Consider the following 25,746-nt stretch of genomic DNA (forward strand, 5'->3'; position numbering starts at 1 on the left):
TTCTTACATCACAGTATGCTTCTAAGCTCCCAGTTTCATAGTCTTAGTCTAGATGACCAGCAGGATCAATTAGCATCTCTGAATCCTAATTTCAGATTCTTAGGAAAGAGGATCTGATCAATTAGGTGTCTGTATCTGATTTAATCAGTGTTATCTGTGAGAGTGAGTCACATAGGGTGTTAGAGTTTACAACCTACTGTGGGGGTCCATTTCTCAGGAGGGAGATCATGAGCTGGAAAGAGATCCCAGTGGTTCAACAGCAGTAAGGGAGAAGGCTATGACCTTGAGCTTTCTGTCTGGTACATAAGACTAGATGGGTGGTAGTATGACAAACTTAAAAAACATATTTGTGAGAGGAGAAATTATGAGTTTAGTTTTAAATATATTGAATTTGAAGTGCTTGTGGGATATTTATCAACACTGCAGGTGTGGCTCAAGTGGTAGAGCACCAGCCTGGCAAGCATAAGGCCCTGAGTTGAAACCCTAGTGTTACCAAAAGCCAAAACAAAACAACACCAAATAATATCTTATGTGCCTACTTTGTACCAGATACTGTACTCATGAGTAGTACTATAGGAATCAATAGACATATCCTGCCCTCCGATAACCAGGAAGGTTTGGCTAAGAAATCTGGAGCTCAGTTGGAGGTGTGGACTAGAACTGATTTGATTATATTCAGTGGCTTAAGAAGTGTTTAAAATCAGGCTGGTAGAAGGGAACTTAGAGAACTGAGGTTGATGTCCTGAGAAATGCCACTCTTAAGGGCAATAGAACTAGAGAATCTAATAAAGGAAGTAGCCTTAGAGGTCAGAAGAGAATAAGGAGAGATGTGGAGTGATCAAAGGGATCAAAGGGATGCTTTCAAAAAGGCACAGTAACTGAAGACTTACACGTGTCTTCTGGACTGGCACTTGAGAAGCTGTTGGTCATTTGAATTCTAGGGAGAAAAGATAGATTGACATCGGTTGAGCTGTCACCAGTAGGTGAGGAAGTTGTTTCCAAAGGAAAAAAATAATTTGGTCTTGGTATATATGATTCTGAATTGTTCAAATTCTAGTAATATCCTTTAAAAGAAAGAGTGAAGAGTGGAAAAGACTTTCAGATGACTATGTAGAAAATATTAATGATTGTGGAAACTTTTGATTAGAAGTTTGTTTAAATTTTTTTTTTTGCTTTCCTAGATTTTACATGCTTTTAATTCAAGGTTTGCAGATAAATGATTATGTGTGCCATCCTGTCTTGGCCAGCGTTATTCTAAACTCCCCTCCTTTGTTCTGCTGTGACTTGAAAGGGGTTGATGTTGTGGTTCCTTACTTTATTTCAGCTCTTGAAACCATTTTGCCTGACAGGTAAGCTGTCATTCTCTACTACTATATCAGTTGTCTGGTTTGGCGTTTCCTCCTGTTTTCTAAGTTATCCTGTTCAATTGTCTTTATAGTCCAAGGGGACATTAAATTGAGTACGGGCCATCCAAACCCATCTCATCCCTGGATGCTTTCAGTTCTGATTGTCTGTGGGCTTCTTGAATCCTTTTTGGCTTGGTCTAGAGAGGTCAGAGCAAACCCAGCCCAGGGTTCTTCTTTAGTAGAGTTGACATTTTAAATGAAGAAATAAATCATCCAAATTCTAGTTTGGTTCCGTAACAGTTTAACATTGAAGTTCACACACACAGTGCTTAGATTGTGAAAAATTGATGTGGTAAATATTTGGCAATAGCTAAAAATGTACTTTAGCTCAAAAATACTAATAGCTTTTTATTTCTTGGCAGAGAACTCTCAAAATTCAAAAGCTATGTAAATCCAACAGAATTGAGAAGATCTTCCATTAATATCCTGCTTTCTTTATTACCCCTCCCTCATCATTTTGGCACAGTCAAATCTGAGGTAATGTTTCATTAAACATTTGTTTTTGTCTTTTGTTGTTGTGGTGGTTTTATTTTGTTTTGGAGATAGGGTCTCAGTAGGTAGCCCAGGTGGCCTCAAATTCATATTCCTCCTGCTTCAGCCTCCCAAGCTCTGAGTTTGCAATTGTGCACCATTGTACCTAGCCATTATTAATGTTTTTTATATTCTATGTTCCAATTCTGTATGCTAATTTAAGTCAAACTGTATTTAAATAAATGGACCAGTGGCTTTAAAAAAAAAAAAAAACCTAAGTTTTTTCAAGTGAATTAATGAAGTTGTTCTGTGCTGATATTTCTTCTCTTGGACTGCCAGCATTCCTTTGTCTCCTTTTCATGTGGTTGTTGTGACATCTAGTTTTAGTGACATCTTACAACAGATGTTGAATGAATTAGTGACAGACAGCACAGTGGCAAGTATTAGACTGGAAGCTTTTCGTCTGATCTTTTCTTTGTTCCTTCTAGCTGTTCCTGCGTAGACATTATGCACCATGACAGCAGAGGTGAAATTTTATTTCTTTTTTTCCACAGGTAGTCCTGGAAGGAAAGTTTAGTAATGACGACAGTGCTTCTTATGATAAACCAATAACTTTTCTGTCCCTGAAGTTGAGACTTGTGAATATACTAATAGGTGCCTTGCAAACGGAAACGGACCCCAACAACACTCAAATGATACTAGGTTTGTGTTCACTTTTTATATAAGTTAAAACCCAAGTACTGTTGACCCTGTGTATGGAGACTCAGGTCAGTGAGAAGAACCTAATCCTAGTGCATTTGCTCTTATTATTCTGAATCAGAGGCAGAATTTATTTGCTTTTTAATGAAAAAAAAATATATAAAGGGATGGTATAAGAGAAGGAAAGCATTTCAGTGTCTTGGTTCATCATTTTATTTGTGCTTTTTGTTTATCTTTCTCTCTGCCTCCCTCTCTTCCTTTCTCCCTTCTGCTGTTCTTTTTCTCCCTTCACTTCTCCTTTCTCTTCTTTTCTCCTCACTTCCTTCCCTTCTGCCTCTTTCTCTTTCTCATTTTCCTCTTCCTGCCCATTACTTAATGTGAAAAACTTGGGGTGGCTGGGTAATTCTGGAAGCCAAGTCAGCACCCCGCCAAGAAGAAATTGTAGAGTAGCTACTGTGCTTCTTCCTCGATCCTTACTGTATCTTACTGTCTCCTAATCATAATGATTCTGTCTTAAATGTCTCTGCAGCATGGCCACTGACATATTCTAGGTCCTTATCACTTCTTTACTTGATTGCTGTACCCATTTCTTATTATCCCTCAGCTCTTCATCAAAGCCAAGGAAGGGCATGGTCCTAGGTGCAGTCTAATTGCAAAGACTGATATGTCCTCACAGAACAATCTCATAAGGGCACAGGTTGGGAGTGAAGAAACCAGAACGGTAGGGGAAAGTAGGAGTTAAATTATATCTTGAAGATCCAATAGGAACTTTTCTTGCATAGGCAGAAATGGGGTTAGAATTTCATTCCAGGAGAGGATGTGACATGGCCAAAAGTTAGTGATGGCAGTAGTGGTTGGAGTGAGTGCTTGGTCTGCTGTGTTGGGCAGTGAGAAAGCAGAATGAGGAAGGAAGAGTAAATCCCTCCATTTAGAAAAAATTTGAAGGAACAGAGGTTATACATAACCTCTTCATTTTATTGTTTGACAAGGTTTTAGAAACATACTTTAAAAAAAGATAAAAAGAGAAAAATCGGAAGCAAGAGGATCCAGCTAGTTAAATTATGCATTTTGGAATTACTCATAAATTTCCCCTGATAGAAAAACATTTTAAGCCAGGAAGTGGGAAATACAGTGCTCACCATGCAGGGAGTTGTCAGAAATAAAAGAATTTGTAAAATGCCGACTCTAGTGTGAAAACAGCTATTTTTGTGGCTCATTGAGCTGTGGTCCCTTGGGCTTAGGAAGCACAGGATGTCTTAGATCTGTTAGGAGTACACTGAATAGGCTGCCTAGCACACAGTCTCATCTTATTCTGATACCATCATTCCTTTCTGACTAAAAACACACCTTGGTCACTTTCTACCAGCACCCATCTCAGTTCCTTGTCCTTAGTGATCCTCTTGTTCCCCACTCCAGCCATAGCCTTCACATGATCCTGTTCTAAATCTTAACATCACTGAAAACTGAAGTGTCTACTATCTTGATTTCAGCTGTTCTATTTCCCATTACCATCCACCCTGTCATTTCTTTGAATTTACTCTTTCTCCAGCAATTTTCTAATCTAGGAATAAGCAAACTATAGCTTAGGAGCCAAATGTGGCCTGCTATTTTTGCAATAGAGTTTTATTGGAACACAGTCATGACTATTTGTGTATTGTCTGCTGCTAATGAGCAAGGCTTTCAGTCTGCTGCTTTTGTGCTACATTAGGAGAATTGAACAGAGACTAACACAAAGTGACAGTTGTGACATAGACTAATACAAAGTGTAAACTAAGTACAGGAAAACTTTACTGAGATAGGATTATAGCTTTGTGATAGAAAGCTTAGAATTTAATACCCAGTGCCACAAAAATAGGATTGAGAGTGAGAGACCTGGTCTCCCTGCTTCCTTTCTTGGCTCCTAAGATTTAACCTCCCCATGTAAGCTGGAATCATTGTTCTAAAGGATGAGGTTGATAATGACAGTTTCCAATGGTCAGCTATTGCCTGACTGTTAACACTTTGAATAAAATCCATATTCCTTACCCTGACCTATGGAGACCCTATATTCAAACATCTCACCCATATCACCTTGTATGGTCAGAAATGTATAACTGTGGGTTTTGTTTTAATTTGCTTTATTTCTGAAAGATCGGAATGTGGTTTAAAAGCATTCTGTAATATTTTTCTTAGTTTGTATTACCTTTGAAATCAAATGGTTACACCTAGCCTTTTTTTGTTTTGCTTCATTTTTTTGCAAAGGGTTTCACTATGTAGCACAGATTGTCCTTGAACTAGATATCCTCCTGCCTCAGCTTCCCAGTTGCTAGGATAATTGGTGTGTGCCACTGTGCTCAGATTACATGTGGCCTTTCACCCAATTAAAAAGTATCTGATAATGGGCATGTTTGACTTTCAAACTTACTTTAGATAAATATGATTTTAAAACTTTGGAAGCAGATTGGAATTTGGGAATTTCTAAAAAGTATCTTTTCTGACCAATCAATGGATTTATTAGGAATTTTTAGAGAATTTCAGATAAGCTTAGTCAAAATCATATTCTTATCTCTGCTCTTAATTATTTTAGTGTGAGATATTTTAGTGTTCTTATGTATTTTATATTAAATACTTTGTTTGTTTTGCTGTTGCAGGGGCAATGTTAAATATTGTTCAAGATTCTGCACTTTTAGAAGCCATCGGTTGCCAAATGGAGATGGTAAGAAGCATACGACATGCAATCTGTCATAGAAAATCAAGTTTCAAAAGTCTGTCTAGTGGTTTTAAAAGGCAATTTGTTTGTAAATCCACTTCATTGACTGAAGGATCCTATTTAAAAATATTACCTTTTTTTTTCTGCTGTACTGGGGTTTTAAGCTCAGAACCTTGTGCTTGCTATGCAGGCGCTCTGCTGCTTGAGCCATATTCCCAAACCTTTTTTCATTAGGTATTTTTCATATAGGGTCTTGTATTTATGCTCTGGCTGGCCTAGACTACGATCCTCCTATTTATGCTTCTTGCATAGTTGGGATGACAGGTAAGAGCAAGCTACTACAGCCAGTTTTTATTGGCTGGGATGGGGGTCTCTTGAACTTTTTGCCCCAGCTATCCTCAAAACACAATACTCTTGATCTCCACCTCTCGAATAGCTAGGATTACAGGCATTAGTCTGTATTTTGGGGTTTCTGACCTTTTAGTACATCATCAGCTATGCCTCAGGTGACTGAGAGATTCTTCATGTCAGAAACTCCAACAGGGCAGTGTTTGCCTAAAGCTCTTACTTGTTTTGCTGTGCTGTTGAATTGCCTTGAATAATCTAAATCTCCTATTCCATAATTTCTGTCATCCCTGTGAGATCTATGATCTCTTTCTAGACCCTGTAGAACAAAGTTTGCAAAGCACTCATGCTTCTAAGTCAGAACTTCCTAGAGACTTGGCAGTGTTCCTTGCTTCTGTCTTCAGGATGTTCCTTATATATGGAGTAGAGGCTGGGAAATGGGGGGATTAATAGGTTATACTGGATGTGCCAGGTGGATGTAGGATGGGAAATCAGCTTAGCATTTACCATATCCCAGGAGATGGCTGATAATTCACTGATATGGATATAATAAGTTACATTTATATGGGAAAAGCCAGAGAATTTTTTAACAGATAGATTTATTAACCCTTACAGGAATTTATACTAGTCATAGAATTGTATTATATGTGTTTTATGAAATAAGTAGATTTGAAAGTTGCTGCCATTTCTTCTTCTTCTTTTTTTTTTTTTTTAAGATTGTATTCTCCTTATGAAGTTTTCCTTGGGAAGCACCTAGGGTGTTTTTTCTCCTGAGGATATAATGTCATTCGATAGAGGGTAAAAAAGATCTTGGCCCAGCCCTTTGTAGACAGCAGCAAAGAACATTCCAGTGTAGACACTTATAGTCATCAAACCTTTCATACCCTTCAGAAGATGGTGTCTTAGCATAAGTACCACAGCAGTTTTAATCCCTTGTCAGTTTTTCATCTGTGAATCACTTTGTGCTGTTTAGTTGGCACATTCCATTTTATCTAGTTTTTACTGATTAATCTCTATTTATACTTATAATCTATCATCCAAATACTTGATTCATTTTCACTTGACTAGGGTGGTGGAGAAAATAACCTGAAGAGTCACAGTCGCACTAATAGTGGTATTAGTTCAGCAAGTGGTGGGAGCACAGAGCCCACAACACCTGACAGCGAGAGGCCTGCTCAAGCTCTTCTAAGGGACTATGGTAAGCTATGATTTTTTTGTTTGTTTGTTTTTTAAATACAAGTATGACTGAATAATAAAATTTTAAAACAAAGCTAAAAAATTATGTACTAAGGCATAGTAGGATATTAGTTTAAAAAACTAAGAAAACATCAAGTATTTTTTGATTTTGGTAGTTTATTTGATTTTGTAGATGATTATAGTGAATAGTCAGGAGACTTTTCTGGATTCTGTACCAGGAGCTGGTAATACAAAGTCAAATTAGATGTGGGCTCTGTCTCAGAGCTCTTTGTCTAGTGGCAGAGATGTCCAGTGAATCTGTTGCATTGTACTGAGGGGAATGATGGAGTATGTATTACATGGGAACCCAGGGGTGTATCTGTCTCTGTGTTAAAACTACGTACCCTACTATACCTTGTTAGATTCTTCAATCACAAATTTTCAGCAAGAATAAGGAAACATTTTTATTTTCTGCCTTGACAAATAAAACATTCGCCAGCAAAGCATCCTATTCACTGATGTCCTTTACATTGGGCAGTTATTTCATGGATTCAGTGAGATCTTGGTAGTTTTTTTTTATATACAAATGCTAACAGTGTTGTATTGAATCTATAGATGTTTATCCAACTACGTTGGAATGTCACCTAGTTCTTTAGATGTGAGTTTTAAGTTTTTAGTTGTCTGGAGAATCTATGAGCCATGTTCATGAGGCATGTTTTTGTGGTTTAAGTTTGCAGTAAGTATCCTTAGCATGTCAGATACATAAAGTCATTATGTGTGGATACTCAGTGCATTTAAATATCACACTTAAAATGAAGTTATTTAATAACTGTTAAGTTAATATTATATATGTAAATGTGGGTGTACTCTAGGATGAAAATTTTATTTTTCATGCTTTCTAAAAAACATTTTTAAACTAAAGAAAATTTTGCATTGTTGCATGTGTTCTAATATAAGTGTGTGGAGTGATCATTGTTTGTTTCAACATTTTGAACTGGTGTTAGTGAGCTCTGCTTGTAATGTTGTAAAATATTTTTACTAAGAAATCCAGACTTGTGTTAGTGTCATGTGAATGTCTCTCTTTAATGATCATTCCTTTTTCTGTTGTCACTGCCCTCTTTCTGATAGGATCGACAGGTATAATGTCCCTAAAGCTTCCTTTGTAAATTCATTTTTATTTGTCCTAATTTAACTTTTCCTAATTCACTATTAGCTAATAATAGTTACTTTTAAAGATAAAATTGGAGGCCAAGTAAAGACATAGTGGCTTAGAAGTATTAGTCTTGTAAAGTTAAAATATTGGGATTGAAAAGGCATTGCATGTGATTTTTAATGGGTTAAACTCTGCAAGTAATTTGAACAGATGCTTTAGGGTAATTCCCAGCATCTGAGGAGGTTGTAAAAGTTAAATTCATTCCTCTGTAAAGTTCCACAGAAATACTTGATAGCCTCTTCTTCGTCTTTTTTGAAAATGTAACTGAGTTATTAATTTAGAAATTTTCAGACTTAATCATCGTAAGAATGGTACTGAAACTGCCAAGTCCCATGGTGGTCTATGTGGAAAGTATGTGGGCTGGGAGCTAGCAGCCACCCTGGCCAGCCATGTGTGCCCATGCACTGTCAGTCAGGCCTGGTGCTCAGGCCAGTGGGGCGGGGAACATAGCGCGGTGTGGGTGCTCGTGTGCTCACTGTGGCTGCTGTGGTCTGTGCCTAGTGGAATGCTGTGCTTCTTGTTACTAATGCTTAGTTGTTTTCCCTCCCTGTGGGATGTGGCATTGGGTTATATCCTAGCTCTTAATACAGATTCAGCTGCTGGGCTCCTGATTCGCAGCATTCATCTCGTCACTCAAAGACTCAACTCTCAGTGGCGGCAAGACATGAGCATATCACTGGCAGCTCTAGAGCTCCTCTCTGGTCTGGCCAAGGTGAGGAGGATAGTCCTTTATTTTAACACAGCAGCCCTGAGCTATGGCTCCTTCTGTATCTCTTGACCCTTTGGTGAGGGTATTGAAATGTCGGCCATACTCAAACATAATTTATATCCAAAATTGAGCCATTGAGTGAAATTTTAAAATAGACTGTGTTAAATATAGATTCAAAGAGTATGAATGTTTTGGCTGTTAAATTACAGACGTTTGAATTCTTGTTATTTATTTATTTGCATTTAACAATAGGATACCTACTGGTTTTATAAAAAGTAGTTATGCTGAAGTATGCCAATTGTATTATCTATAGATGAGTGAAAACTCACTGTACATTTACATTTCTTTCACAGCTGTTAATTCAGTTGTTATAGCTGGATAGCTATTCGAACTTCTCTTAAGTGTTTTTATAAGGTGAAATTCAAATAATGTAAAACTGACAATCTTAAAGTAAGCAATTTAGTGCTTATTATTACACTCACAGTGTTTTGCAACCACTGCTTATAGTTCCAAAATGTTTTTATCACCCTGGAAAGAAACCCTGTACCCATTAAATAGTTGCTTCCTTGTTCCCCATCCCTTCAACCTGGGCAGCCGCTCATCTTCATTTCCCCATGGGTATACATATTATGGATATTTCATATAAATGGAATCATCTAATATGTGCCTTTTGTGCCTGATTTTTCACTTAAGATAATTTGTTGACTTCCATTCCTCTTGCACAGTTTGTTGAAATTCCCTTTTATGGTTGAATAATACTTCATCGAATGTATAAATCACAATTTATTTGATGGATATTTGGGTTGTTTCCTTCTTTAGACCATTGTCAGTAGTGCTTCTGTGAACATGTATTTGTTTGAATACCAGTTTTTGATTCTTTGGGGTATCTACTAAGGAATGGAATTGCTGGGTATATGGTAATTCTAAGACTTGAGCCACCCCACCAGCCATGGTAATTTGATATTTAACTTTTTGAATAATTGCCAAATTGTTTTCCACAGCTACTGAGTCATTTTACATTCCCACCAGCAGTGTACAAGGGTTCTAATTTCTTCACATGCTCACTAGTTGCTAAGTGTTGTTTAGTCATTAAAGTGGGCAGGATTATCTTTCCTCTAACCCTAGTGTCTGAGTATCAAATGAGATGAAATATATGTTACATTGTAAGCAGAAGGTGACATATACACACAAGGTGGTACTGTCTGGGACAAGGTAGTTCAAATCTTTGTTTTATAGATGTGGGTGGGAACAGCTGATCAGAGGCTGTGACTTACAACCCACGAGAGACAAAATAGGCAAGAAAACCTAGTATGTTCTCACCACCACTTAGATCTTACTTCAGAGAGCTCTAGGAAATGAACATAATAGTATTACGAGGAGGCATTTGTGATACAAAAAAGTTAGAACATGTAGGGCTGTACAGTCTGGCAGCAGGTACTGTTTCCTGTGACCTTTAGCACACTCTTTCATAGTAAGGAATTAGCCTTAGATCTGATTTGTATCTTTGTAATGAATTATAAGGGCTAATAGTGATTTTGTGACTTACTATGCAGCTACAATAATCAAAGCAGTCTGGTTTGGAACATGGCTGGACAAATAGATCAATGAAATAGAATTGAGAGTTAGGAAGTAGATCCACAGACATGTGGTCATTTGGTTTTTGACAAAGGTACAGTGGAATTCAAAGGAGAAAAAATAGTCTTTTTCAATCAGTGGTATTGGAATAATTGGATATTTATCAACAGAAAAGCCAAAAACTTTATACCATGTACAAAAATTAACTAAAAACACATTATAGATCTAAATGTCAAACCTAAACACTAACTTCTAGAAGAAAATAAGAGAAAAATCTTTGTAACCTTGGGTTATACAAAGATTTCTCAGATATTGCATTATAGAAGAACAAATTGATAATTAGATAATCAGCACAACAATAAAAAAAGAAAAAAGATATACATGGTGGCAAATAAGCACATGAATAGATGCTCAGTATCATTAGGGACATGTAATTAATGCCACAGAGTGGTATCATTGTATACCTATTGTTGTTGTTGTTGTTGTTAGTGGTTGTTTGTTTTTGGTGGCACTGGGGTTTGAACTCAGGCCTTGTGCTTGCTAGGCAGGCACTCTGCCACTTGATATAAGTTCCCAGCTCTTATTTTTCACTTATTTATTTTTTTAATGGTATTGGGGTTTGAATGCTTGCAAAGCAGGTGCTCCACTTCTCGAACCATACCTCTAGCCCTTTTTGCTCTGATTATTTTGGATATAGGGTCTCACTTTTTTTTTTTGAGACCAGCCTGAACCTTGATCCTCCTATTTTATGCCTCTGGCCATCAGTGGGATTATAGGCACACCACCATGCCCAACTTTTTTCCATTGTGATGGGGGGTCTTGTATACTTTTTTTGCCCAGGCTGGCCTGGAATGGGATGACCTCCTGAAGCTAGGATAACAGATGTGAGCCACTGGCTCCTGGCTTCCATATCTATTAGAATGGCTAAAATTAAAAAAAGACTGATCCTACCAGCTGTTAGTAAGGATGTGGGAGAACTATTGGGAATGCAAAATGGAATTAACAGGTTGGAAAACACCTTTGACAATTTCTTAAAAAGTTAAACATGCACCTGTCATATGTCATAGTCATTCTGCTTCCGGGATATAAGAGCATATATATCCGTTCAAAGACTTGTACATGTTAGGGGTAGTGGCACATGTCTTAATTATAATACTCAAGAGACTGAGGCCAGCCTGGGCTAATAACAAGACCCTGTCTCAAAAATAAAAAGATTTGTATAGGAGTGTTCACAACAGTTTTATTTGTGATATCCAGAAGCTGGTGTCAACCCAAATGTCTGTTAACAGGTGTCTGAATAGACAAATTGTGGTATATCCATGTGATGGAATACTTTCAGCAATAAAAAAGAACAAACAATTGATACACACAAAGATGTAGATAAATTTGAAAAAATTATACTGAGTGAAAGAAGACTTTAAAAAGTAATACTGTATGATTTTATAAACTCTAGGAAATATAAGCCTTCCTATAATGATATAGCACATCATCAGTTGCTTTGCGAGAGGGGCAAAGAGGAGTGGGGGTGGGTTACAAAGGTACATGAGATTTTGGAGATGATGAAAAGGTTCAGTATCTGTTAACAGTTCACAGGTGTGTATTTAGGTCAAAATTGATCAGATTGCATAGTTTAAGTATGTGCAGTTTACTGTGGTAATTATACCTCTGTTCAGCTATACAGAACTTTGTGTAGAACATAGAGCTTGTGAGATGGAGTAGGGGGTTTATAAATGTGCATGTTTCATTGCCAGCTTTCCTTTAGTCTCTGCAGTGGTGAGTAGTGCACCTAAGGGGTTGGATTTCAGGGCAAGAAGAACCAAGCCAAAGTAAAATACTATTTTAGGATTTGAAAAATGCCACTAAGTTTTTCTAGTGTATGATAGTACACCTGAAACATTCTGCTCCCCTATATAAATAATACTTAAAAAGCAAGGCCTTCAGTGGCATATCAGATTCTCAAATAGGGTCAGCCTCAGTGCTAATGCTTTGAAGTTGGTGCAGTGGTTCCTGGCTAATTGTTTTTCCTTTTCCAAATGAACCTGCTCAGGTGAAGGTGATGGTGGACTCAGGAGACCGTAAACGAGCCATCAGTTCTGTGTGCAGCTATATCGTGTACCAGTGCAGTCGGCCAGCTCCTCTGCACTCCCGAGATTTACACTCCATGATAGTAGCTGCTTTTCAGTGTCTTTGTGTCTGGCTGACAGAGCACCCTGATATGCTCGATGAAAAGGTGAGTTTATTCAGCTGTAATATGTTAAATAGAAACAAAAATGTAGATGGGGAAAATACTCTTAAAATAGAATATCTAAATTTAAATACAGTATCACATTTTTTTAATATACTTGTTAGATTTCAATAACACTTATTCTTTTGAACACAGTTTGAAAACTGTTTTCATACTTACATTTGTTTGCAAATTAACCTACAGAGAAGTTTTAGACCTTGCCTGATTTGTCTGAACTATTGAGACTGTTCTTTTGAAACAGTAGCCTGGAGATAGCTACTGAGCACTATAGCTCCCTATAGTGTTACATAGTCTGTAACATAAACAAGAAGGGCAGTTGATTGCTAGCCTACAAAGCTAGAGCACAGCTTGTCTGTAAAAGTTACTTCTATCTAAAAATTTTATTTTACACACATTTGTCCTCTTTAAAGTGGATGCACATATCTAGCCTGCTTTCTCTACCATTATTCATGGGAAGCAGGCATTGTATAGAGTTCACCGTGAAAGGAAAAGAAGGGATAGCAGGGTCATTGGCTGCTTATAAAGAACTCTATGCAATTTACAAAATAGTGTTTATCTTAGTCACAGTCATTGTACCTTCTAAAGTTTTGATACCAGAAATTGCTTAAAAATGTCAGTAACTGAAGAGCTTCTCTTTTGTATATTAGACAATCTAATATGTCCTTTTAAAAATTTTTGAATGGAATCGAGGCTTGAACTCAAGGCTTCATGCTCATAAAGCAGACGCTCTTCTGCTTATACCACACCTCCAGTTCATTTTGCTCTGGTTATTTTGGAGATGAGATTTCTCAAACTGCCATGACTGTCTTCAAACCTTAATCCTTACAATCTCAACCTCCTACCAAGTAGCACCATTGGTGCCAGGCCTTTTTTGGGGGGTGGGAAAGGGTAGAGGTGTACTAGGGATTGAACTTGGCCTCACACTTGTTAGGTAGGCTCTACCACTGAGCCATACCCCTACTCCAATCTAATATGTCTTAAGCCATTTTAACTATATTAGTGTTATTGCTCTTTCACTTGGCCTTTCATGATTTATGGTCTGTGTTAATTTTATAAGAATTGTGACTGATAAAATTAAACTTTATCTCTGAACATGCAAATTTAGTTTATTAAAGAGAAGGGGTGTTTAAGTTTTGTTATATTGCTATGATATTAGCATACATTTATTAAAGAAAATTAGAAACTGAAGCCTTACCATCATAACATTGATGGATTCCTTGTGTTCTCATAAAAAAAGATGTATTACAAAAATTGATCTACCTTTCCTGCTTCTAGGACTGCCTTAAGGAAGTACTAGAGATTGTGGAACTGGGTATCTCAGGAAGTAAATCCAAAAACAGTGAGCAAGAGGTTAAGTACAAAGGAGATAAAGAGCCAAACCCTGCATCAATGAGGGTGAAGGATGCTGCTGAAGCCACCCTAACATGGTATGAATGTGACTGTAAAGGATTGCGCCTAGGAATAAGATGGGTTAGCAGTGATCTGTGCTGTTTTGTCTCTTCCCTGATTGTTCAGTATTAAGTGACTGAACCCCTTGAGGATATTTTGTCTCCGGAAGTAAAATGAAAAGGAAATACTCCCTTCTTTGTACCTGTTTTTTAGACCAAAAGAAACCAGGAACTTGGGGCTGAGAGTTTGGGTCCTTGTGTTTCCATACTGATTCAAGCCAGATTATGTTCAAGCTGTAAAGGATCTTAGAAAGACTTACTCCACCCCCACTTACTTTAATGGCTGAGTCCAGGGGCAAGATGTGTCTGTGTCACGTCATTGAATCTCTTGCTTCCTAGCTTGGTAGTTGTGATCTCTGCTACACCTTTTATATTACATGTTACAGGTTCATTCAGCTAAGATTTATGAACTCCCTCTTTAGAACTGGTAATAGGATCGTAAAGACAAATCAGATTCAGTCACTACAAACACCACCATCTTGTTCAGTATGAAGATAAAATATAAGTACAAACTTCTATAATAATAGGTGGATAATAACCATTCCAAGCAAAGAGATGCAAATAAAATGCTGGAGAACTGGAGGTGGAAATGAATACTTCTATTTTTTTTTAAATTTTTATTTTATTCATATGCGCATACAATGTTTGGGTCATTTCTTTCCACTTCCCCCATCCCCTCCCTTTCCACTCGCCCCCTCCCTCTACCCCCCTACCCGCTCGCTACCCAGCAGAAACTATTTTGCCCTTATCTCTAATTTTGTTGAAGAGAGAGTATAAGCAATAATAGGAAGGAACAAGGGTTTTTGCTGGTTGAGATAAGGATAGCTATACAGGGAGTTGCCTCCCATTAATTTCCTGTTACCTTCTAACTTAATTCTTTTAACTTAGAATTTATGTTACCTTCTAACTTAATTCTTCTTGAACTAACCTTTTCTCTAGTTCCTGGTCGCCTTCTCCTATTGGCCTCAGTTGCTTTTAAGGTATCTGCTTTAGTTTCTCTGCGTTGAGGGCAACACATGCTATCTAGTTTTTTAGGTGTCTTACCTATCCTCATACCTCCCTTGTGTGCTCTCGCTTTTATCATGTGCTCAAAATCCAATCCCCTTGTTGTGTTTGCCCTTGATCTAATGTCTGCATATAAGGGAGAACATACGATTTTTGGTCTTTTGGGCCAGGCTAACCTCACTCAGAATGATGTTCTCCAATTCCATCCATTTACCAGCGAATGATAACATTTCGTTCTTCTTCATGGCTGCATGAAATTCCATTGTGTATAAATACCACATTTTCTTAATCCATTCGTCAGTAGTGAGGCATCTTGGCTGTTTCCATAACTTGGCTATTGTGAATAGTGCTGCAATAAACATGGGTGTGTAGGTGCCTCTGGAGTAACCTGTGTCACATTCTTTTGGGTATATCCCCAAGAGTGGTATTTGCTGGATCATATGGTAGATCAATGTTTAGCTTTTTAAGTAGCCTCCAAATTGTTTTCCAGAGTGGTTGTACTAGTTTACACTCCCACCAGCAGTGTAAGAGGGTTCCTTTTTCCCCCGAATCCTGGCCAACACCTGTTGTTAGTGGTATTGCTATTGATGGCTATTCTAACAGTGGTGAGGTGGAATCTTAGTATGGTTTTAATTTGCATTTCCTTTAGGGCTAGAGATGGTGAGCATTTTTTTATGTGATTTTTGGCCATTTGAATTTCTTCTTTTGAGAAAGTTCTATTTAGTTCACGTGTCCATTTCTTTATTGGTTCATTAATTTTGGGAGAATTTAGTTTTTTAAGTTCTGTACATATTCTGGTTATCAGTCCTTTGTCTGATGTGTAGCTGACAAATATTTTCTCCCACTCTGTGGGTGTTCTCTTCAGTTTAGAGACCATTTCTTTTGTTGAACAGCTTTTTAGTTTTATGAAGTCCCATTTATCTATGCTATCTCTTAGTTGCTGTGCTGCTGGGGTTCCATTGAGAAGGTTCTTGCCTATATCTATTAATTCTAGAGTATTTCCTACGCTTTCCTGTACCTACTTCAGAGTTTGGGGTCTGATATTAAGATCCTTGATCCATTTTGAGTTAATCTTGGTATAGGGTGATATACATAGATCTAGTTTCAGTTTTTTGCAGACTGCTAACCAGTTTTCCCAGCAGTTTTTGTTGAAGAGCCTGTCTTTTCTCCATCATATATTTTTAGCGCCTTTGTCAAAGACAAGTTGGTTATAGTTGTGTAGCTTCATATCTGGGTCCTCTCTTCTGTTCCACTGGTCTTCAGGTCTGTTTTTATGCCAGTACCATGCTGTTTTTATTGTTACTGCTTTGTAATATAGTTTAAAGTCAGGTATCATGATACCTCCAGCATTGTTCTTTTGACTGAGTATTGCCTTGGCTATTCGTGGCCTCTTGTGTTTCCATATAAATTAAACGGTGGATTTTTCAATCTCTTTAATGAATGTCATTGGAATTATGAGGGGAATTGCATTAAACATACAGATTACGTTTGGGAGTATAGACATTTTTACTATGTTGATTCTACCAATCCATGAGCATGGGTGATCTCTCCACTTTCTACAGTCTTCCTCAGTCTCCTTTTTCAGAAGTTTATAGTTTTCCTTGTAGAGGTTGTTCACATCCTTTGTTAGGTTTACACCTAGGTATTTGATTTTTTTTGAGGCTATTGTAAATGGAATTGTTTTCATATATTCTTTCTCAGTTTGTTCATTATTAGTGTATAGAAATGCTAATGATTTTTCTATGTTGATTTTATATCCTGATACCTTGCTATAGCTATTGATGGTGTGTAGTAGCTTTTGAGTAGAGTTTTTTTGGTCTTTAAGGTATAGGATCATATCATCTGCAAATAGGGATATTTTGACAGTTTCTTTACCTATTTGTATTCCTTTTATTCCTTCTTCTTGTCTAATTGCTCTGGCTAGGAATTCCAGTACTATGTTGAATAGGAGTGGAGATAGTGGGCATCCTTGTCTCGTTCCTCATTTTAGAGGGAATGGTTTCAGTTTTTCTCCGTTTAAGTATAATGCTGGCTGTAGGTTTGGCATATATAGCTTTATAATGTTGAGGTACTTTCCTTCTATTCCTAGTGTTCTTAGACCTTTTATCATGAAATGGTGTTGGATCTTATCAAAGGCTTTTTCTGCATCTATTGAGATGATCAAGTGGTTTTTGTCTTTGCTTCTGTTAATGTGGTTTATTATGTTTATTGATTTTCGTATGTTGAGCCACCCCTGCATTCCTGGGATGAAGCCAACTTGGTCATGGTGAATGATCTTTTTGATGTGTTGTTGAATTCGGTTTGCCATTATTTTATTGAGGATTTTTGTGTCAATGTTCAGTAAGAGATTGGGCTATAGTTCTCCTTTCTGGAGGTGTCTTTGCCTGGTTTTGGGAAAAGTGTAATACTGGCTTCATAAAATGTGTTAGGCAGTTTTCCTTCCCTTTCTGTTTTGTGGAACAGTTTAAGGAGGGTTGGTATCAGTTCTTCTTTAAAGGTCTGGTAGGATTCAGCGGAGAATCCGTCAGGTCCTGGACTTTTCTTTTTGGGGAGACTCTTGATTGCTGCTTCTATTTCATTTTGTGTTATAGATCTATTCAGGTGATGATTAATATCCTCTTGGTTCGGTTTTAGATGATCATATGTATCTAGAAATCTGTCCATTTCGAATTTATTTGAATATAGTTTCTCGAAGTAGTCTCTGATAATTTCCTGGACTTCGATGGTGTTTGTTGTTATCTCCCCTTTTGCATTCCTGATTCTACTAATTTGGGTTTTTTCTCTCCTCATTTTAGTCAGGTTTGCCTGGAGTCTGCGATCTTGTTTATTTTTTCAAAGAACCAACTTTTTGTTTCATTAATTCTTTGTATGGTTTTTTGGTTTCTATTTCGTTGATTTCAGCTCTTATTTTTATTATTTCTCTCCTTCTATTTGTTTTGGGATTTGCTTGTTCTTGTTTTTCTAGGAGTTTGAGATGTATCATTAGGTCATTGATTTGGGATCTTTCAGTCTTTTTAATATATACACTCATGGCTACAAACTTTCCTCTCAGGACTGCCTTTGCTGTGTCCCATAGGTTCCAGTAGGTTGTGTTTTCATTTTCATTGACTTCCAGAAACTTTTTAATTTTCTCTTTTATTTCATCAATGACCCATTGTTCATTAAGCAACGAGTTATTCAGTTTCCAGCTGTTTGCATGTTTTTTGTCTTTACTTTTGTTGTTGAGTTCTAGTTTTACTGCATTGTAATCAGATAGAATGCATGGTATAATTTCTGTTTTCTTATATTTGCTGAGGCTTGCTTTGTGCCCTAAGATAGGATCTATTTTGGAGAAGGTTCCATGGGCTGCTGAGAAGAATGTATATTGTGTAGAAGTTGGATGAACTGTTCTGTAGACATCAAGTAGGTCCATTTGATCTATTGTATATTTTAGATCTAGGATTTCTTTATTGATTTTTTTGTTTGGATGACCTATCTATTGGTGATAATGGGGTGTTAAAGTCTCCCACGACCACTGTGTTGGAGTTAATATATGCTTTTAGGTCCTTCAGGGTATGTTTGATGAAATTGGGTGCATTGACATTGGGTGCATACAGGTTGATAATTGTTATTTCCTTTTGGTCTATTTCCCCTTTTATTAGTATGGAATGTCCTTCTTTATCTCGTTTGATCAATGTAGGTTTAAAGTCTACTTTGTCAAAGATAAATATTGCTACTCCTGCCTGTTTTTGGTGGCCATTGGCTTGGTAAATCTTCTAGCCTTTCATCCTAAGCTTATGCTTATTTCTATCAGTGAGATGGGTCTCCTGTAAGCTTCAAATTGTTGGCTCTTCCTTTTAATCCATTTCGTCAAATGGTGCTTTTTGATGGGGGAATTAAGTCCATTAACATTAAGTGTTAGTTAGTACTGATAGGTATGTGGTGATTCCTGTCATTTAGTTGTCTTAGTTGTATGAAGGTTTGATTGTGTGTACCTAAGTTGAGGTTACTCTCTACTTTCTTGCTTTTTCTTTTCCTGTAGTTTGGTGCTGCCTGCCCTTTCATGCTTATGTTGGGTTTCACTTTCTGTATGCAGAATCCCTTGAAGAATCTTTTGTAGTGGTGTCTTTGTGGTCACATATTGTTTTAGTTTCTGCTTATCATGGAAGACTTTTATTGCTCCATCTATTTTGAATGATAGTTTTGCTGGGTAGAGTATCCTGGGGTTGAAGTTATTTTCATTCAGTGCCTGGAAGATCTCACCCCAAGCTCTTCTTGCTTTTAATGTTTCTGTTGAGAAGTATTCTTTGATTTTGATGGGTTTACCTTTGTATGTTATTGGTTTTTTCTCTCTTACAGCCTTCAGTATTCTTTCTGAGGTCTCTGTATTTGTTGTTTTAATGATAATATGCCGTGGGGTAGATCTATTTTGGTCTGGTCTGTTTGGTGTTCTGGAGGCCTTTTGCATCTGTATGGGAATAGATTTCTCTAGATTTGGGAAATTTTCTGTTATTATTTTGTTGAATATATTACGCATTCCCTTTGCTTGCACCTCTTCTCCTTTTTCAATGCTCATGATTCTCAAGTTTGGTCTTTTGATGGAGTCAGTGAGTTCTTGCATTTTCTTTTCACAGGTCTTGAGTTGTTTAACTAATAGTTCTTTAGTTTTTCCTTTAATTACCATTTCCTCTTCAAATTCCGAGATTCTTTCTTCTGTTTGTTCTATTCTGCTGGATTGGCCTTTCATTTTGTTTTGCAGTTCTGTTTCATTCTTTTTTCTGAGGTTTTCCTTATCCTGAGTTGTTTCCTCTTTAATGTTGTCTATTTTCATCCTGAGTTCATTTATCTCTTTATTAATTGTGTTCTTTGTTTCACTTTGGTGTTTATACAGTGCTTCTATGGTTTCTTTTATTTCTTCCTGTGCTTTTTCAAATTCTCTATTTTTGTTGTCTTGGAATTTCTTGAGTGTCTCCTGTACATTTTGTTGACCATGTCCAGTATCATCTCTATAAAATTCTCAATGATTACCTGTAGCATTTCTTCTTTTAGATTATTCTAGTGGACTTCATTGGGTTCTTTGGCATAGTTTATCTTCATTTTGTTGGAGTCTGGATCTGAGTATCTGTTTTCTTCATTTCCTCTGGTTCCTGTACTAATTTTTTGCTGTAGGGGAACTGGTTTCCCTGTTTTTTCTTTCTTCCCGTCATTGCCGTTGGTGTTGTTATTGTCCCTGTACTGTGTGCAATTAAGTATTTTCTAGCTTGTAAAAATAACAATGGTGATATTTAGAATGGAAGGGTGAGAGGAGATGGAAAGCAAAGAAGTTAAAGGAAAAGGGAAAAACAAATAAGCAAGTAGAAAACAATCAAAACAAAGAAACAAAAGTTTCAAAGATACAAACAGGGAGAGATAGTGTACTAATCAACAGTAAGCTGAACAGGCATTAGAGAGACAGAGGATTGATAAATAAATAAATAAATGAAAAAAAATCTCCAAGTTCAAATGAAATAAAGTTTCAGTCTTAATAATTTTGGTGTTAGTCCCTCAGCCTCCAATCCTGGAGATGGTGTCTCAGAAGTAGTTCTGTCGTCTCAACCAAACCAAACAAAACAAAGCAAAATACCACAAAGTGTCCCAAGTTCAAATGCAATACAGTTTCAGTAAGTTTTTCAGCATGCAGGTGTATTTCGGTTGTTGTCTCATCAAAGGAAGAGAGGAGTCTGGAGACAGTTCTGTGAATGGCTATCTGCGGCTGTGGCTCACCTGCCTGCTGCTGTCAGCCTGCTGTTGCTGGAGGCTTTATTCATGCAGATCTCAGGAGTGAGCTTAATACTCACTGGCCCATCAGGCTTCGTTTACTTAGAGTTCTCCTGGCCACTGCTCCAAGCTTTCCTCTTTCCAAGCACACTTGGAGTACCCCCTCTCCTGTGGAGTTCTCCTACCACTTTTACAAGCTTTCCCGCTCCTCGTTGCTGGGCATGTGCCGCCACTCCTGCCTTCTTCAGCCGGCTTGTTTATTTACAGCTCACGTGGGAAGTGGGCCTTCCCCCGTCTCCTGTGGAGTTTTCCTCCCACCGCCACTTTTACAAGCTTTCCTGCTCCTGTTTGCTGGGCGTGTGCCACCACTCCTGCCTTCTCCAGCTGGCTTGTTGTGAGGGGTTTCCCCACCCACCCTCAGCACTCAGGGCACCCCGCCCTCTTTGCTATGTGTGTCTTTTTTTGTTGTTATTGCTTGCTATTCAGTTTTTTTTTTTCTTTTTTCCCTGGGTGGGGGGTCGGTCTGTCCAGGGGGCTATGCTGATCTGGCCCAAGGTTGTCTGTGGGAGTACCGCATGCCGCTTAGCTCACCTTGTGGTCTGCGTCTTCCCAAGCCGTCTGGGAGCTGGTGTCTGGCAGCATGGGAGCCCGCCTGGTTTCTCCGTTTAACGTGGGGATGCTATGCGCAGGCTGGAGGTGTGGAGAAGTCAAAGTTTTGCCTTTTCTCGGTGGTTTTTCCTGTAAGGTGTATCTCTACCATCTCTCCAAGATTTTACTTTAGGAAGCATGCTTTCTGCTTCCTCCCTCTAGCCGTCATCTTGGAATCTCCCCTGAATACTTTTAGATAAAAGGAAATCAAAGTAACATCTCTTTGTACAATTACATTGGACTTGACTCTGAGAGGATGGGTTAAGTCTGAGCTATAAGCCAGATTACAGGGCAGTTAAGAAGGCACCAGGACTTCCTGTATCAAGCCTTTTGGTAGTAAAGGGATGGAAACAGGGAGGTTGGTTCCTTGAAAGATAGGCAGAGAGAGTTGAGAAGTTTGTTTCTGGCTTGTAGGTAAGTATACTGGAAAGAGGACTGGAAGACAGTTTAAGCACATCCATAGACCAAAAGGAACAATTCAGTGGAGATTACATGGATTCAAAGGAATGATAGAAAGATGAGGCTCATGAAAGAAGAAGTGTGAGTGAAGACCCAGGAAAATAACAGCAGAAAGGAGGAATGTCAAGTTAGTCTGGTTTGGCTCATGTTAGTCTTAGTAAATTAGCAGGCCAGACCATTTGAAGATTATGTAACTCAACCCTTTGTAAGATCCCAGCATCTTTTGCAAATACAGTGCCTGTTGCTTACTTGAGGTATGAAGGCTCACGTGTTTCTGTTCTTCACTGGCTTAGATTGGTCATTTGGTAAATTTTTAGTAAGATGCTTGCTTTAGTTTAGTCCTGTTCATTATGTTTAATGCTAGTCTTTCAGTGACTTTGTGGAGCTTTAGCTAAAGGCTGGAAAGCCAGAAAGATGTGGGTGTAGCTACTGTGCTATGCAAATGATGAGTGCTAAAATGAGAGACAGATCACATGTGAGCTGGGGTGCCCTCTCCTTGTTTTGGTGCTTGGGACCAAACCCAGGACCTTGCACATGGTAGCAAGTGCTCTACCACTGAACTATACCTGCAGCCATTAATTTTATAACAAAGTGTGGCAAGTTCCAACACATTTGTTTTTAGCCAAGGGGATAAGCAGACCTGCTGCCTGAGATTTAGTAGGCCTTTCTGGCCAGTGTAGAATCCTGTGTCATCCCCTGAATTTAGAACATCATTTCTCCACTAGTCCAGTTCACTAAGAGACTTTGTTTGCATTTAGGCACAACCATATACTTGAAGAACCTGTACACTGAACTCACAGGATCTGCTGTCCACTTGCACAAAGCATAGGACATGATTCAGAAGGCATCCAAAATTCCTGTCTCTACCTCCTGCATAACAGATTGCTTCTTTCTCAGCCTAGCGACCCTCAATCAATTCTCTAACCAAAGATCCACTATGGCAGCCTATCAAGGCTTCCACTCCCCATGCAGCTTTGGCTAGAAGAAAATCAGTCTCCCTAGTACCCCATGCTATAGTCAGGTCATTTGTGGCACCGAACTGGGCATGTTCATACCAGCTTATGCTACTGCCTGCATTTCAGGGCCTCTCTCTTCCCTTGGCCACATCTTCTAGTGTTCAGTGCTGATATCAAATCTCACTACCTCCAGTGAACCCTTTTGGTTATTCTGCTTTGAAGATGACTCCTTTTTGCACCTCTGCACTCATTGTGTCTGACCCTGCCACACAGCATGTATTTCTATATTGTTGTGATCATCCCTGGTTATCTGGTACATGCTAGTATTGTCCTCCCTAGACTGAAGAGAGACCTCATTTTCATCTTTAATAACCCTCACAGTGCTGAGCACCTAATAGACAGTTTCAGAGTACAGATTAGCTGGTTGGGTTTTTCCCCTTGGTATACTAATACAAATTCAGAATTAAGACTGTTAGAAATCATTTCAGTGTCCCCTCTGCTTGTGTCACCTTTAAGACATATTTACCAAGTTATTTAGTCTCTAACTGGACATTACAGTCACCCCTAAGATTACCTATTTCATTTTAATAATTAAAGGCTAAAAACATTGAGCTAAAACTCTCACACTTTAATCTCTACCCATTGGTTTTCATTCAGACTTTTAGTAGTGAAATTCTTTTTTCCAGGTACTATCCAAAGATAATGCTTCTAGTCATCATTTTTCTTTTTCTTTTTTCTTTTGGCCCTACTGGAATTTGAAGTCTGGGCCTTGTATTTACTAGTTAGGTGCTCTACCAGTCCAATTTATGGTGTTTCTAATTCATTTCTGATCGTTCCTCCAGATTTTTTGCATATTACAAGGATTCGAGTACCTTTATTATCCTGGTCATTCTCAACTGGTATAGGTTGACTGTGCACTTCTTACAAGTAGATTATTGAGTACAGTACTCTATCTAGATGGGAGCTGATGACCTTTAAACTCTGTTGAATAATATATTTTCATTAAAATGTACTCAGAGACTGCATTAGGTTTTTGAGAACTTGGTGATTTGCACCAAGTCAATTAAAATCTTGAGCCTTTTTCATATGTTTACTTTTCACCTGTTGGTCTCATCCTGTACTTACGTGTTAGTTTGAATATAATGCACAGAACTTTGCATTTAAGCCTAATATTTCTTCTTTTTTTTTTTTTTTTTGGCAGTACTGGGGTTTGAACTCAGGGCTTCACACTTGCTAAGCAGGTACTCTAACCACTTACCTGAGCCATTCCAGCAGCCCTAAACCTGATATTTCTTTATGTAAGATTTACCTCATTATTTAGTCTTTAAAATCTTAGCTCTTACTCTTATTATTTCTGAGGCTCAACTTCTGATCAACTGCAGATTTAGTGAGCCTGTCCTGTGTGCCATAATCAAATACATTGATTAATAATACTAAACATAGGTAAACTCACAAAGCTAATCATCAGAGAATTTCCTTCAGGTTCACAGGGGACTTTTGAATCTTATCTATGAGTTTATCTACTGTCAGATGCTTGTCTTGAGGTCAGAGATGCCTGCCTTTCCAGGCTGGTCACTATCGAGAATAGAAAATGTGAGAGATGAGTATGGCTATAAAGCGGTAGCGTACTCAAGTTCAAACCTCAGTATTGCAGAGAGAGAGAATGTGAGAATGTGATTTGAAACATCATATACACATCTACAGGTAGAATATGTGGGCAATAGTGGAACTTGGGGGAGGAGGTGAAGGAAAAGAGAATGATAGTTAACAATACAAAATACTTCTCATTTGCTCAGGTAGAGGCCATAACGATATATACTGAAAGCTGCCGAATAATTGGGGTGTGGAAGGGAAGGAGTAAGGGAGAGAACAGAGGGGGTTAAACTGACCAGAGTAAAGCATATTCACAGCCTGGATACATTGAGAAACCCCTTTGAATGTTGACTTTGGAATTAATAATGAAAGGGAAGACTGTAAATAGGTACAGTGTGTGGAGGGGATACTTGTGGCAAGGGGGTGGTGAATGGAGAAGATGATGATCAAGGAATAGGGTTGATGGTCTTCATACACATAAAGGAAAAGAGAGTGATGAAACCTCTTGTTATTACTTTAAGTGGGATGGGGAAGAGGGGTCTGGGAGGGAGATAGACGGGGCTATCTAACCAATGTACAATGTAGGGCTATCCAGACTTGTCAAAACAAACCCCAGAAAGAAGCTGTGCCCCTAAGTAAGTTATTTCTCCTTGGCTGAGGGAGGTCCTTGAGAGACACTCAGTTGAAAGCCATGGCCACCATCTGCTTACATCTTGGGGAATGGGCCTCTTGAAGGACTGAGTCTGCATAGTATGCTATGGTGTCCACTACAGGAAGTGAATATGACTGGTAAAGAAGGAGGCATGGCAGTAGGTAATTAAAATTTAGGGGAACATGAATGCATGGGTAAACTTAAGATTTTGCTTTGGGAATTAACTGCTCTTTATTCTGTTCTCCATAGTATTATGCAGTTGCTTGGTGCGTTTCCTTCACCCAGTGGTCCTGCCTCTCCCTGTAGTCTGGTGAATGAGACCACTTTGATCAAATACTCCAGGCTGCCAACCATAAACAAGCATAGTTTCCGGTACTTTGTCTTGGATAACAGTGTCATCCTGGCAATGCTGGAGCAACCCCTTGGAAATGAGCAGAGTAAGTTGCAGCACGTCAAGCCTCTGTACTGCTAAATCAGTGTGTTCATCAGTGCTATCAGGGAAGGAAAGACTGAATTCTAAGTATTTATGCATTTGTCAGAAAGACTTTGAGCTGTGAGATAATAGCACCTAAGAAATAGAGGCTTAGAAAACAGAATATACATATTAAATAGAATTATTTAATGGCTCTTTATGTGTCTCTGAAATATCAGAAAGGTGCTTTGTTTTGTAAAAAGTTTATCTTAATGGGCTAGTTTATGTTTGTTGTGTATAAAAATTGGT

The 25,746-nt window shown here is 38.2% G+C and overlaps 1 protein-coding gene across 8 annotated transcripts in view; it reads left to right on the top strand.

The window, feature by feature from the left end:
• Positions 1–25,746, top strand: part of Ralgapb (Ral GTPase activating protein non-catalytic subunit beta) — a 98,469-nt gene that overhangs the window by 41,019 nt on the left and 31,704 nt on the right. For 6 of the 8 annotated variants that reach the window (XR_012448241.1, XM_074074743.1, XM_074074747.1 and 3 more), the window contains 9 exons: positions 1,182–1,349; positions 1,769–1,883; positions 2,432–2,579; positions 5,207–5,271; positions 6,679–6,808; positions 8,578–8,711; positions 12,331–12,513; positions 13,804–13,955; positions 25,275–25,462. Coding sequence is in view for 7 of the 8 variants with exons in the window: in XM_074074743.1 (XP_073930844.1) it covers positions 1,182–1,349; positions 1,769–1,883; positions 2,432–2,579; positions 5,207–5,271; positions 6,679–6,808; positions 8,578–8,711; positions 12,331–12,513; positions 13,804–13,955; positions 25,275–25,462 (1,283 nt within the window). In the remaining variant the exon portion in view is untranslated. The remainder of the gene's footprint in view (positions 1–1,181; positions 1,350–1,768; positions 1,884–2,431; positions 2,580–5,206; positions 5,272–6,678; positions 6,809–8,577; positions 8,712–12,330; positions 12,514–13,803; positions 13,956–25,274; positions 25,463–25,746) is intronic. The other 2 variants (XM_074074746.1, XM_074074748.1) reach the window with 1 other exon arrangement.

This window comes from Castor canadensis, chromosome 5 (assembly GCF_047511655.1).
Source record: "Castor canadensis chromosome 5, mCasCan1.hap1v2, whole genome shotgun sequence".
NCBI classification, from domain to species: Eukaryota; Metazoa; Chordata; class Mammalia; order Rodentia; family Castoridae; genus Castor; species Castor canadensis.